The sequence below is a fragment of the Rhamphochromis longiceps genome, linkage group LG7, assembly GCF_057381845.1.
Source record: "Rhamphochromis longiceps isolate RC_006_pf linkage group LG7, R_longiceps_female_GT1.1, whole genome shotgun sequence".
Lineage (NCBI taxonomy): Eukaryota > Metazoa > Chordata > Actinopteri > Cichliformes > Cichlidae > Rhamphochromis > Rhamphochromis longiceps.
The window spans coordinates 59504545-59520359 of NC_140563.1; the positions used below are offsets into that span (position 1 = coordinate 59504545).

The 15815-nt window shown below is 38.4% G+C and overlaps 1 protein-coding gene across 1 annotated transcript; it reads right to left on the reverse strand.

Annotated features, from left to right (window-relative positions):
* Window positions 1-2303: 2303 nt before the first annotated feature.
* Window positions 2304-11236, reverse strand: purg (purine-rich element binding protein G). Its single transcript, XM_085414593.1, has one exon. It carries the CDS (start codon window positions 10938-10940, stop codon window positions 9912-9914), a length of 1029 nt encoding a protein of 342 aa, XP_085270719.1. The 5' UTR covers window positions 10941-11236; the 3' UTR covers window positions 2304-9911.
* Between the last annotated feature and the right edge of the window lie 4579 nt (window positions 11237-15815).

The window sequence follows — 15815 nt, forward strand, 5'->3', positions numbered from 1 at the left end:
ACATATAAAACAAATCACCAATAATTAGACCTAGGAAGTAGAACTGAATGTTAAAAAAAGTGCCAAGGATTAAGGTTGAAATAAGAGCAGCTGGAAAGGTGGTTAGCCCAGATGACATACCACAGGTATAGCATCTCATTTTTGGAGGTACGGAGCTGTCCAGTAGGGGGGCAGCAGACAGTAGAATCTAGAGCAGGCTTGGCCAACTCCAGGCCTCAAGGGCCGGTGTCCTGCAGGTTTTAGATCTCACCCTGGGTCGACACACCTGAATCAGTTTAAATAGCGTGGGTCAACCATCCAAAGCAACAGACAAAAGAAGTCATGAAGAGTATATTGTAGTGGAGTGGACAGAGACAAATGCTGAAGTCTAATTTGTGACAGAAGGTTAAGAGTTAGCAGCAAAAATGAAAGGGAATGTTTACAAGATGATAGTGAGACCTGATATGATGTATAGTTTGAAGACAGGGGCACTAACGACAAGAAAGGAGCCCAAGCTGGAGGTGGCAGAGCTGAAAATGCTATGATTTTCACTGGGAGTGACCAGTACCTTTACCATATAGAATAGAGACTGAACATTTAACAGTATTTTGTCTGACTACTCATTTTATTTTAGAATAAATCCTTAAGCAACAATGAACACTGGACTGAACCAGGTCTGTAACTATGCTTTAGGAAGGGATTCCTTCATCCAATGCAGAGCAGCTAGCTAAACTTTAATCCCACATAGGTCCATTATCTTGTTAACAGTGTTACATCCTCACTGCATATGACTTTGGACACTATGGCTTCTCGGAAAAAGAAGGAAACAAATGAAAGATGCTTGTCACACATGTACAACTCACAAATGCACACGTTAAAAGCAGATAACAGCAAGCCGGAGAAGAAATGTTGTTGCAGTAATTTGGAAGATCTTCATTTGAGCTGGAAAAATACTCAGGTGAGAAAATATGTTACTATATAATTATGTTTTGAGTTTTCCAGTTAGGATGGGTGAGGCTTTAGTTGCATAATAACCTGGAGTGGAAGATTGCTGTCACACCCCCTTCTCAGTCTGTGATTCTGACAATTACTATAAATCAGGGGTGTTGATTTATTTAAACTAACATAATCCTCGTGCTTCAACCTGGTTTCTGTAAGGCAAAGTAAATCAATTTGTTGAGAAATTATTAATTTATGTATTAATGGGGACTTAGAAGAGACCTAATGATTAATAATCCACATTTCACTGTTTTACTCTTTAGTGCAATTGCAAATACTATATTATTTTTTTCTTTGTTTTTTATGTTTAAATCATATTTTTTGCTGATTTTTAGTGTTGTTGTTGTTTTTTGTTGTCTGGAAGACACCGTATCTAAGGGGATGGGGTTTTGAGTAGAAAACAGGAGGCGAGAAGCTACTTGGCTACCTCCTCCTACAAATTGCTTGCCTCTGCTCACAAGTAAGCAATCTCCTCTTCCAACCTTTCATACTACAAATATAACTGCCATATCATCAAAATTAATGCTGCTCTCTCTATTGGTAAGCTGGTTTCTGAAAGCTAAATGGCTCAAAGTTTTTGCATCAACTAGAGTTGTTTCGAGTCTGCATCTGAGCCCAGAGTTGTATTTTGGTCTTTTCAGCCTTCTGACACAGACTTAAAAACACCATGATACTTTATAGATTCTTATCTGTCAATGTGGCACTGAGTCTTGGTTTTAAGCTGAAATTACTCCCATTTCCAGTCATATTCTTAAACACTGAAACATTTAAACCTTGTTTGACAGTGATAAATAAACCTCTGTGTGCAAAATATTTGATGCAAACATTTTTCTCATGAAAACAAACTCTTCTCAAAAAGCACAAAGATTGCATTTTTGGTCTCCTACTGGGATCTATACTATTTTTTGCAGATTTGCAAGATTTCATGTGACACTGAAGCAACTGATGTGAAGCAATATTATCAAGAGTGTGTGTGCTCCAAGGAAAACACACTATTGATTGTGTTTTCTAAGGAGAATCTGCAAGCTGATGTTTCTACTGCATGTTCACGTTGGATTGTTGCAACAGTGTGTAATGTGAAATGCACAGCATTACAGTATGTAGCAGTATGAAATATCGCATGGCCTTTAATAAGTTGGGAAGATATGATCAAATATAAATTTACTGTAAACTTTTTATAACAGTGTGGTATAGTGCTGGATTGATTCTTAAAATAGAAACTGAAACCATTAATAATCCTGTAAAATCTTTTATTGGAAAAAAACAACAACAACAACAACAATAATCAGTACAACCTTTTAATTTTCCAAATTCCTTGCCAGCAACAATCAACACAAAGGTTTCCAAACTCAAACAACTTTGACCTGTCAAAGACTATATTGATGTTTGCTGTCCAAAAACTGCTACATGATAAATTATTCAATAAATAAACACTGGAAGAAATAAGACTACAAAATTATGTTAGATTGTCTGTCTGTAGATCTTTTAGACTTTGTCACAAGGGCAGCGTAACTGTAAATAGACATGACTGTTTTTTTGTTTAAAAAACAGAAACAAAACAAGAAAGAGGAAAAAAAACATAGACCATCTAACAATGGAGTGCCTCTAAGTTCAAGATACTCTTGGATAACAACCCCTTCATCAGACTGACTCTGGTTCTGGTTTATCCAAGGGCTCGATGGTGATTTTATTATTTACAGTTAAACTGCACCATTTATGATAACCTAAGATATGTGTTCCTGATGCAGGTGATGCACATACATCACATTTCAGAAATACTATGCATTAAAAAGTTGAAATTTTCCTACACTCCAGGTATTCTGGTGATTAAGTTTGGAGGAAAAACAATAGGGAAGAACATGGGCAACATTGAAACTTTCTCTGTCCAAGTTAAAATGCCACACCCTAATTATCTCTAATTCACTCTATGGGTTTGGAGGAGTGGAAATAACACTGTGTGCTCATGTTTGCAGAGAACATTGAATAGCTGTCACATTTCTGTATGTAAACATGAGATTGGATTGTGTTTTGTAGGGCTGTTGCATTTTAAAAGTAGAAAGTTGGATTTTTCCAAATTTCTGACATCTTTGGGAAGCAGCACTATTTGAGAACAGCAATAGGACATCAATTTTCTTTTATCTACTTTTTATACTTCACCTTTGCATGCATTCAGCTGGGGGTCCATAGAAGCACCTTTATATAATATAACGTAGCACCATATTTCTTATAATTTTCTTATTATACTGGGACCCAACCATGGACATGCATACACTCTAAAAACATGATTACCATTTCTAAATGTAGCATCATTTCAAACATTACAAGGCAAGTAATGATTATTAATACAGTACTTTACATGTAGATGATTTTTTACAGTACACATCAAAGAAAGTGCTAAAGTACAAAACTTCCTTGTTTTTTAAGTGTTAGGTAACATGAATATAAGACACACCAATGTATTACATTACATGAATATAAATTTACACACTTGCACATTTTCGGTATCCACTCAACTTTTAAAAGATTAGCAAACATTTATATCCCTACATTTCCCACTTCAAAACTCTGATGATGAAAACTACAAACAACAGCAGCAGGTCTTCTTCAGTACGTGTACATTCACATCACTCTGCCTGCACAAGCACAACCATATAAACACATACAGTTCGAGTTCTAAAAAAATACTATGGTAAATTATGATGGATATGAATATATTATCCAAATTTATAGCAATGATCTCAGTAATTTTTTAGATGACTATACTGAATGCCTTCTGCTAAAACAAAGTACAGGAATAAAAATCAGAAGATACAGTGAATCTGTGAAGATGCTTTAAGGCGCCAGGGTTGGAAACATTAGCTCCAGTTAACAGTCCAGATTTATTTTTAATCAAGCTATTAATTAAAGTCCAACAACCTGTAGCCCTCAGCCTATAGCCTTATCTTTTCTTTTACTGTCCATGGATGTTGAGATAGTCTCATCTGCTATAAAGAAACAGACCAGTAGTCGGCATGTGGGTTAAAAAAATATACATAAAAAAAAAAATAAAGCAGTGCTTCCCACCATAATCAGCTGGATTTTTTATACAATAAATGAGATGACTTAAGGCATGCAAAATTTTACCCTCATACTATGAAAACTGTCAAAGTTACAGGCTCTCAAAGTGCATAAGTTTGTTCAGAATTTTTTTTTTTTTTTTTAGCCCCCATAACTTTATAAATACAAGAGATAGCAACAGGATTTTTGGTATAAAATGGTATAAAAATGTAAGTAAAAGAGACTTTTCAGATACTATATCATTTTTGACCACCACCTATCCCAAATGGTTATATGACCCTTGAAAAAGTCCATTTTTGGAAAATATGAACATTTAGTAGACATTAAACTGAAGGGGTTTTTTTCTCTTGAAACTACAATGTACCCCATGACACTGATGAAATTGCTTACATTTAATTTTAAAAACAAAATCACGCTGAACATGTTCATTTGTTTGTAAATTGTGACACTTGCAGTGAATGAAACACTGATTAAAGTTTTTACCAGGACCTAAATGAAAATTTCATGTTGCAAACTCCTGTAATTATGAAGTTATGAGGGCTCAAACATTATGGAGAAAAAAAAAGTACGGCTAATTGGTAAAAGTTTGGACTCACCCAATGTACTTACAGCTATAACCAGGGGTGCACATAAGTGGTCCGCAGGTACGTATTCGCTGTCAAAATAAAAGACGCGCACCAGATAAGATGTTGCAACGCGCATTTGCGTACATCAGATTTTCTGTGGGAGGACAGAGATTTGTTTAGAACTCTTAAAGATGTCGAAGAAGCAAGCTCCTTTAAGCAATTACTTTGGTGTTCCCCCACCTCCAAAGAAATGTCAAAAGGAGTCCGAACCGCAAAAGAAGTGGTTGCAGGAGGTGAGCTGCCTTCAAAAAAATGATGATGAACGCACAGAGATGTGGTGCGGAATATGCCGTAAAAATCCTGCTCTAGCGGTCAAAAACAGTGACTTTTATATGTACGCAAACGCACGTTGCAACTTCTTATCTGGTGCGCGTCTTTTATTTTGACAGCGAATGCGCACCCCTGACTATAACTTAAACAGTTATTTGTTTTGTTTTTTGACTGATTTTCTATGTAAAGCCCCTGAATGATACTAAAGAGAACATATAATAAATGCTAAACAGATTTCTACTTATGTAGTGTTTTTTTACTCTGAGTACTCAAAGTGGTCAAATATGGCTGCATAAGATGCTTCTTGTGCTTTCATACTTCTGTGATTGTGATTCTGACATATATGATGTTCAGAGCAAGCTTGACAACACATAATTTAAACAAGAAAATTCCACCCTTTACCTGGGAAGCAAACAAATCAAATTCATGCAAATTTAAGGTAGTGAATTTCATGTATTACCATGGTCTTTGTCAGCAAACTGGCAAATTGATCTCAGGAAGTTTTTTAAAGTTTGTGCAGGCCTTCTGTGCTTTCTTTTTTTGTATGTCTCAAAGGTTGGATGCACTGTTACAAATTAAAAAGCTATGTTTAGTTAAACTTAATAACCATTTTGTTTTCCAATTTCGTATTATTAGTATTTATAATACATTTATTTTATTTATTATTATTATTATTATTATTATTATTATTATGTTTTCTGAACAGAACTTTGCTCTCTGGAACTAACTGTAGGAAAAATGGAAAAGAAAATGGAAAACTATACAGCAGAACTAAAAACCTCTCTCTTTGTAGATCCATCTAATCTTTAACACCAATTCATACCTTTGCTATTTTAGCAGATGTGGGTTAAAATAGGCTAAAGTGAACAAACACACAATGACATTTGACTACTCAAAGAATTAAGCATTGTCTGACTAATGACAGCTAAAATATTTTGTTATGTGTCAATTATTATTCAAAAATGCCATATTTGACATTTTTTCACCAGTAGTTTCATGTTCAAGTACTTCTTCACATTGTTCATGTCAACATAACAGAATATTCCTGACATGAACATTTGATTTCACATTATTCTGTGAGATTCTAGAGTCTTGGTACATATGATAATGAAAATTTAATATAGCATTTGCATGAATATACACATATAGATGTTAAACTATTGAGAGCCTCAATAAGAAGCTGTCAAAAACCAACACAGACAATGAAAGGAGTTTTGAAGCACACATCAGCAGATTCTACAAGCAGAGAACTATGATTGTCACTTTACACCAAAGGCATATCTAGAGATAGTTCCTCTATGTCAACTAATTACAAAGCAGCAGAACAAAAGTGCAGCTTTTATTTAAAGTGCTGTTGATTTTGGAATTTTCAAAACGAATATCCATCATAATTTTAAACAATGTCATATTCCACCTCAAACATAATACTTTGTTTTTATGTCCATATCTTGGCCTCAGCCAGTTATTGACATAACCAATATCTAGGGTAGATGAGACAATTTTCCTAATTCTGTGACAATCAATGTTGAATCACATTTCACTAATGAGTTAATTAAATTATTACATTTCATTTAATTTTTTAAAATAAACTGTGCTTTGTACCATATATACTTTGCCATTTATATGAAAATAAAACAACTCTTCACTAGATCATACAACAGACACACCAAACCAATCCTGTGCTTTTCAAGCACAAAAGCATTCCAAGAATTGCCTACTAAAACTAGAAAAAAAACAAAAAAAACAATTGTAACTCTTTTTAAAATTATTTTTCCTTTTTTCCCCTTCTTCATTTCACTAAATCTCAAATCTGTGAAACTGAGACAAAGACCCCAAAACAGACATGAGGTATCAAATATTAACTTCTGACTTGTTTCTGTTCAGATATAAACTTGACAATTAGCTCTGACACCTCTTCATATAAGCATCAGCATCTCGTGGGAAATATGACTTCCTGCATGAGAATTTAAAAAGCTGCCCACCTAATTCAAAATAAAGTTCAAACAGTCAACGTACTTTAGCTTATTAGGACCTGTACTTTAAAAAATATTATCTAATCTCAAAGGGTGTACCTCAGCTCCAGAGGTACTTTCCTTGTAAATTTCCATATTAGAAAGGAATATCGTGTTGTAGCAGACGAATCCCTTTCTGCTTATATTACTATTTCTTTCTTTTTATAACAGAAATGATGTTGTCACTCACAGTAAAGTACTGCACTGTGTTTCAGTGGTAGTGGGAAGTATAAAGAAGCTACTGGAATTAAGTTAATCATGTTAAGATTAAGCATTAACATGAATCTATTTAATTGATTGGGTTTATGCTTTAAAATCTACTGAAGATAAAACTAGCTTTACCATTTGCACATTTAGAGTTCAGGTACTTCAGTTTTTAGGTTTTTGTCCTTTTTAAGGACATTAAGGTTGATCTAGGTTTTTGCCTTATCCTGGTATGATGCTCAAGTCAAAGTCTGGCTTGGGTTCTTTGTCAATGTGACCAGCTCTACTTTCATGCTGGTCACAGAATGCAAACATAGGCAAATATACAGCAAAATGCCATCCAAGCTCATGAATAGCAGCACTTGGATGGATTTTAAGGACTTAAAGTAAAAAATGAACTTACACTTACATTTACACTTTCAAAAAATGTAATCGCTTGTTCATCAATAGACAGCAAGGAAAGGTAAAATACAAGGTTCTGCAGGCACAAGCATATTGATTTAAGATTTTCTATAGACCCATTTGAGCTTGATGTTGAGCCCTTTCGATCCCAACACCCCCAATTCACCAGTAAGCACTGGGCTATTTGCTGACATCAAGGTAACAAGCCCAGTTTATACCTTGACTTTGATCTATTTACGTCATATATATAAAAAAAAAACAAAAAAAAAACGGACCTGAGCTGTAATAGTGAAAACTGGGTATCAACATCCTCAAAAGACAATGTGTGAAACCATTTTCATAGCACCACACAATATTACAGAATAGGCAGGAAGGTACTTAAAGTATAAACTTTGATGTTTAATTATTCCTCCTCATGCCAAAAATAAATTATGAAAAGAAGCATTCTCTTTGGCAAAATGTTTAGAACTTGTAGAACTTGGCTGTAATGAGTGAAAGCCAAAAGATTAAAAACAAAAAACAAAACAAAAAACGGAGGCTTGTTTGTCTAGGTCAAAGTGCATAGACCTCTTCTCTCTATTATTTTAGAACTTTTCTACCATCAGTGTACCATCCGCTATATGTTTCAAATTCATGTGAATAATAGGAAGAGCAGCCACACTCCAAGCAGTCATGCAACATGGTGCATCTTTTTTCAGGTCTACGTTTAGGCTCTGTCAAATGTAGTAAAGACACTGAACGACAGAGGGTGCAGCCACTAAAGATAGCATATTACAATGTTGTGTGTTCAGCAGAACACATGTAAAATACCTTTCCTTCTGTCAATATGTTATGTAAATTTAAGTATTAGGATATTAGTATCACATAAAATAAATAATGTAACTCCAGTAACACAGTTACTCTCTAGAAATGTGACATTAGATCTGTGTGTCTTTCCAGATAGCAGTCAGTTTTTTATTCTTCTGTTGAGCTGTATTTTAGGGTTCCTGAATGGACCGCTACATATATAGTTGTTTTCTAGTTTTATTAACCATTTTTAAGGTAATTATATCAAGTCATCAAGTGATCTAGTCTTTCAGCAAATTCTACAAGCCCGTTCTTTTTCAAGTGTTGCAACACAGATTTCACGCAGAAGTCTAAATAAGGTTTAAGTGCTTGTGCTGGATAGAATTACTGGACTTGGATTGCAGTACCTATAAAGTTTTTTTAATTCATTTTACCTCCCCCATTTTTGTGAATGCAACACACAGTACAACTGCAGGGTAGAGTCTTATCAAAAACCAGAACATCATGTAGTGCTTTGTGTCCTTGTAATTTAAAGCAGGCTTCTACAGCACATGTCTCCCCCCCATCATTATGCTGCCGAGGTAAGCAGCACATTTTATACATTTCAGGATGCTCTAGTCTGGTCATTTGCACAGATTGATTGGCCTAAAGTACTGCACTGCAGGAAAAGCTGTCACTAAATTCATTTTTGCCAGCATTATCATGGACATTTAAAGCAATGTTTTGTGTCTCATATGAGGCAACATAAACTGGAACTGTTAACATGAATGAAAACCTTCCGGCTGGACCAGTGAAAAGGCAGCACACACCAACAGTATGTGATTAATGTCACAATATGTGTCTTATTTTTCTCCCCTCCCACCAAGTCTTAACTGGCAGCATTAATCTGTACAACACTCGTTTCCCATTTCCAATTCTGATTCCTGTAATTTAATTTCTTCTCCACTTGTCCAGTTGGGTTGCAAGTGTTCTATAATGCTGCTTGTGTGTATTGCACTTATAGTAAGTTCCAATATATGAGGTATTTTCTTCATTAATAAAAGGGTCCGATTTTTTTTCTTTCTATATCATTTCTTAAATTGTACCTATCACAAAACACACTATACTTAACAAATTAACTCTGTTTATTTAAACTGACAAAATTTCTGCACATTAGTGTGCCATAAAATTGTTAACCATATTGCTTTGGGGGTAAAATATTAACAGATATTATTAGCGTCAACTTTCTATGTAACTTAGAATTAAAGTTTAAGCAAATGAACACTGCACTCTTGAATTTAACAGGGAGGTATGAGTATGGTATGGGGGAGCGCAGGGATGCAGCTGGCTCAGGACCCTGGGATGGCCCTGACTAACTGGCTACAACACAATAATCGGCAATGAGAAAATGATGACTGACTTCTTGGCATGTTAAAAATTTTGAGTTTATCAGCCCTTGGCAAATAAACTGAAAAGTTAATGAAGTACATCGTATCTGAGTAGTATGGTAGGGACACATACAGTACATCATATTATTGTCACATCTGGACAAAACTGAAACCCTAAATTAGGCTACATGCTAAAAGCACCATGAAGGTCAGTCCTCCTGTTCCTCACTGTCTTGCTGGCCATCTGTCCTTTTATCTTTGTGACAAGAAAAGATTCGTCGCATCTCCTCCTCGTACCTGATGAAATTCTCTCCGAATCTAGCCCAGGCTTTTAGGGGAACTGTGATGGTGTTTCTATACGGCTGTCGCACTTCGCTGATTTTTAAAAAGATACCATACCGGTTTGAACCCACATCAAAGTAAAACCTTTTGTTGTCCACTCGAAAAGACGCAGCCTCTGGAAGCTCGGGATTGTCGTTGCGATTCCTGGAGCCTGCTCGGCTGCGGTCTTCGCTCTCTTCGTCCCCGTAGTCTTCAATCAGCTGTGACAGAGCGTCTCTGAACTCAATCAGTCCCTGTGCGGGTAACACTATGGTCTGCTCGATGCCCTGGCCGTAGTAGCCCATTGTGCCGTGTCCTTTGCTGACAGTCTGCCGTATGCGGAGGAATCTGCCTCTCTGGTTCTCCTTCAGGTCCAGAAAGTACTTTCTGTTGTCTCGCTCAATAAATTCGCTCTTGAGAACACGATGTGCATGGTCATCGGACACAACAGAACCGGTGGGGGACAGGTTCGCGTGATGCTCCTGCGCTCTCTTACGGGAGTCGTTCCCGCGGCCCTGGCCATTGTTACTGTGGTCCTCGACCTGCGGAGGCGCCAGCCCCCCCCGCAGTCCAATGCGGGCGTAATAATCTATAAAGTCTCCCAGACAGTAGCGTAGAGCGGGAGCCATCGACATAGACAGTGTCAGCTTGCTCTTTCTGATGTTATCATGACGGCCCCTTCCTATCCACACCTCGGCTATTTTAAGGAAACGGCCGCGTACACTCTGCTTGACATCCAGATAAAAGCGTTTCTTCTGGATGTCGACGCGTTTGGAAGCTAATTCTTGGATGTCATTTCCTTGCTGCTGTGACCAGGTCTGAACATATTGCTGAGGAAATGCATGTCTTGGTAAAGAGTCTGATGCAATCTTACCCCTGCCTCTTTCCATTCCTTTGCAACATCCATCAGCCATCATGATTTATATTCCACCACTAGACAGCACAGGACAACGCGTTTTGTCCATTACAAAGGGAAATTAACAGGCGAATAAAGCAGGCTTACTCATACAAATATCTGGAGCAACAAACAATTTAGCGAGATGCCTCGAATGACCTGAAAATGGCAGCTAGTTTGGAATCATCAGCTGGTCGACTTTCTGTGTCCCGATAAAAGGTCAAGTTCTCCTATTTAGCTATTTCCAGTGCAGACCTACATTCCATTTTCTGTCAAGTATTTGCCTTATACCTCCCCTTTTACTAAGGGAGCTAGGGAAACAACCAACCTGAAATGGGAGGAGGCGTCCAATACTACATGAACCCGATGAACCTATCCACCCCCCTCCCCGTCCTGAGAATACCTCAGTTAAAGAGACACGACTTTTATTCTAACCGAAGGGTGCAATTCTGATACACTCACATTTTTTAGACAGACTTTAGGAGAATTTGGGTAAAACTTGTAAGATGATTATTATGACACAAAAACCCCTAATATCTCAAATTATGGCATTCGTAAATCAGAACAGAGGATTGAAATAAAATACCAAAAATTAAATCATCGTCTTTGTGAAACAGTCAAACTGCTGCCTGTAGACTACTATTGCTTTACATATTTTGAAATTGATTAATCATCTTGACGTCACAGTACAGCTGCATCACTAAGACTAACAATGATCAATGATCAACAATGGACAATGAGGTCAGTTCCATGATCATTAATATACAAATTGGCATTACCATTGATCATAACAATGATAGCTTTGGTCCTCAGATTTCGTGGAGGATGAGAGATGTCATCATGATGGCAGATGAAACAACAGTCTTTTATCATCTTAAAACACAGCGACCAGGGAGCAGAAGAACATCATATCAAGAATGCCCTGAGTAAAAGTTGTTATCCCAGCTGGCCATTTGTCACAGCTGGGAAGGTACCTAAAGAATTCTCCAGGCTATCCAGGACAGCTCTAATCTCTCTGTCCTCTCTCCATCCTCCTCGCTTCTTCTTTGTTCTGACAATCACATACAAATGCATTTTATTCAACTAGAAAATAAACATGAAAATATAATTTTATAATAATTATTATAAGAGCAGGTAGGGGATCCCCATTTGATAACAATATAACACAACTTAGTTATGTGAAATCATCATTAATGAATGTGCACAAAACAGGAGTTACATCAGCTTTATAATTTTTTGTTAACTTTGACTACATGTCCACTCTTACCTGTTTTTTTTCCCCTTTGTATTATCTCTGCTTCTTTGCTGTCTTCACCCTGCTCTCTCTCCTCTCTTGGTGTTTGTGCTGTCACCATAAGTTAAATTTAACAGTGAAACATAATTTACAACCTGATAAAAGATATGAACCAATCCATATCAATTTATAGCAATATTCAAATTAATTCTGGGCTCCTGCTGGCCATTGACAGGTAACATCCTTTTGACTTACTGTCACCTGAAACTGGAGCTTCACTGTAAACCAACAAACCAACCAGTGATATGTCAGCAGTCAGGTTGCTCAGAAGATTAAAATGAGCTAATAATCTCTAGTGATACATTTGCTAAAATTTTGATGCACTTAAGAGAGCAAATGCACATAAGCAGACACATTATAAGTCATGTAAAGAGCTTAGGAAAAGCGATTGTTCTTCCTTAATTTTCTTGAAGACATTTCACCTCTCATCCCTGCAGCACATCTGGGACACCACCTAGCCACTGGTACAGATATGTGGATGACACTTGCATCAAAATCAAAACCCAAGAAGTAGAAGCATTCAGTGTTCACATCAGGGGCAATTCTAGGATCAGAGCTTTGGGGGTGCTGAGCACCCAGAGAGCTGCCCATCCAGGCAAGGTAAACTTTACTCGTCATAATGAGACGTCTTCCCCGTCTCTGTCAGTCCCTGCATCCTTAAATGTCTCCAGTTGTACCAAGTTCCCTCTGACTGTCTCCTTGGTGCATTTAAACCCCTGTTCCTCCCTGTCCTCATCATCTGTTGCCTTCATCTCCATTATCAGTCATCATAATTTTACCCTCTCTTTTTTCTTTTTCTTTTTTTTTGCCTGTCCCGTTTGGATCTTTAGCCATCAGAATTGTTGTCTGAAGGCCAAGAAAGATGCCAAGTGGATTTACTTTACCAAGTGGATCATCATGGCCTTGCCATATTGGTCCATTCGATTGACCTTTATTATAATTATGTATTTATTTTATTTTCGTTTTTTAAAGACGGGACAGACATGACTAGGGGATAGGACAGGGAGAAAGAATGAAAGAGAGAGAGGGAGAGAAAGAAAAAAAGGGGAGAAGAGATGGTGAGAAGGGGGGAAGGAAAAAAAAGAAAAACAAACAAAACACCTGGATCACCTGTATGGAGATAAAAAAAAAATAAATAAATAAAAAAAACAGTAGAGAAAACAAACAACAAAGAGCAACATAATAAAAACAACACCATCACAATAAACTAGCTAACAGTAGATACTAAATATTACATGTTATTGTTTTTTGTTGTTTTTTTTTTTATTTCACCTGTTGAGAATGAAAAAAGAAAACAAGCAGAAGAAAACGAGAGTAATAGAATAAACAGCATCACTATGATATATGGGAATATAGCAGTAAATACTAAATATTAAACATTATTGTGCAGCACGTAAGATCGACTGCGCACAGTGTGCTTTGAGGTAGGAGCCAAAAAGGGTGTAGTTTGTGTGTGTGAGCACCTGTGTGTACACCTGTGAGCATGAACGCGCTTGTTTTTAAAAGGTTCCTTCATGTAATGATCTGCTAGAGGGTGTGGGGAGTAGGGATGGGTATCGAAAACCAGTTCTTGTTGAGAACCGGTTCCCACTGTTTCAATTCCTTGGAATTGTTTGCCATTTTTGCAAACGATTCCAGTCACCCCGAATGACGTCACCACGTTGCGGCGCGTCATTTACCTGGCAGGAAACATGGCGCCTCAAAACTTTGGTTATACTTTACGAGAACGGATGACAACAGGGCAACTTGCAATACTTGAAAAGTAGATATTTCATTTAAGGGAGGAAACACTACAAATATGCAAAAGCATTTGCTCACAAAACACGCGATAACCTTAAATGAATGTCATGTTTTTAATTCCGCTCCGGACTCGTGAATCTCAACCCAGCAGCAGTGGTAACGTTTGCACGTCCTCTCCCGTTAATGCGGCAGGTAAATAATCAACTAACAGTGCATATTATGTTAGCGCGATCTGCCTTATTACAAAACCTGCAATTACTGTGCATTTAGGTGACCATGATGAGCGAGACAGACAGAGTCTGGCTCAGATGCTGGCAGTTCTTGCTACAGTCTAGCGGTAGCGTCTCCTTTCAGGCCAGGATAGACGAATGTCACCGAGCAGTGACTAAGTTTGTGGTAAATGGCTTGAACCCATTTGCCACAGCAGTTGCCCCCGATTTTCGCTAAGTGAATGTGATTAATTGTAGGCAGGGACATTACTGGATATTCTTGTGTAATTGCTACTGAACAATTTATGTTATACTTTGTTATTGCTACAGAAGAATATTTATTTTATTATTTTACATTTACAATTTTTTTCCTGGGGACCCTGTGACACCCCATTGAAGAGCCGTAGGTTGGATCTCTTAAGATCTCACCGCTAAGTTTGTAAGGCCATGTTACTCCTAAATTTCTATCTTGTTCAAAGAGAAGATATAAAACAAAGTTCTAAAGCTAATCGACCTTAGTGTTTTCCTTTTTTAAAAAGAATCGATAAGAGAATTGATAAAGAATCGAATCGTTAAACAGAATCGAAAATGGAATCGGAATCGTGAAAATCTTATCAATACCCATCCCTAGTGGGGAGCCACAGCCCCGTCCACCAGGGCATGAAGCAGGTATGGAGGAGATCAAAACTCCAGACATCCAGAGGCCCCCAGAACACAAGAGACCAAAGAAGACCAACAGAGTGGCAGCTGCGCCACTATCCCAGAAAGAGCTGACGAGAGTCCCAGATGAGGGGTCACTCAGCAGCCGTGGAGCAGAAGCCAGGCGGGGTTGCAGTGACGTGCCCGTGAGCTCCGCCGGCAGCCAGCTGTGCCAGAGTGACCGAGCCCCAGGCCGAGAGGCTGAGGGCACCCCACCCCCGAAGTGGCCTGATCGAGCCCCAGGCTCCAGGCCCTGATAAGCAGCCACCAAGGAGTGTGCTGCTGTGTACCTGGGCGCCCATCCCCGGACACAAAGAACCACCAACGCACCGATGTCTGAGGGCGTCTGCCACTGGCAGGGGAAGTGGTGGGGGAGATAGGCCTCCATACCTTGGAGGACCTGGGATATCCCCAGAGAGGTGGCGTCTGATACCCGGCCTGACATATGGACACAGACAAGCAGGCACACACAGATACAAACATCCATTCCCTCCCTCATGCTCTCATATGCAATTACTCAACACTCACCCAACGTGGAGAAAGACAGAGAGACACTTTACACACAATCACACTCCCCAAGCGTACTCTAAGTCCTGGGTCTAGGTACCCTTGCCCCTCCAAACCTCCCTCCGCCCGCTCATATGTAGTGTTGATGCATGTGCGTTCTAAGGTGCCTTTAAAACCCAGGAGGGCATGGAGCTACCTGCCAGAGAGCAGCAGGTAAGCACATAGCCCCTCCTGCTAGCCCTCAATGTCTACGTGTATTTAAAATTGAGAGGTGGGCAACGATGCCAGGGGTGAGGTGTACACCCTGATGGTCTTTTGGATTCCATGTAGCGTGCCCAGCCCCCAAGATCCTATATGTATGTGTAATGAGAGTGTGAGTAATGTGAATGTTTAAGTTGTGAGATAAAATTGAGGCACAGGCAGCCAGAAGGGGACAGAGGGGGGGATG

Coding starts and splice junctions, on each gene's coding strand:
- purg (XM_085414593.1), bottom strand. CDS start 10,940: ATGATGGCTGATGGATGTTGCAAAGGAATGGAAAGAGGCAGGGGTAAG.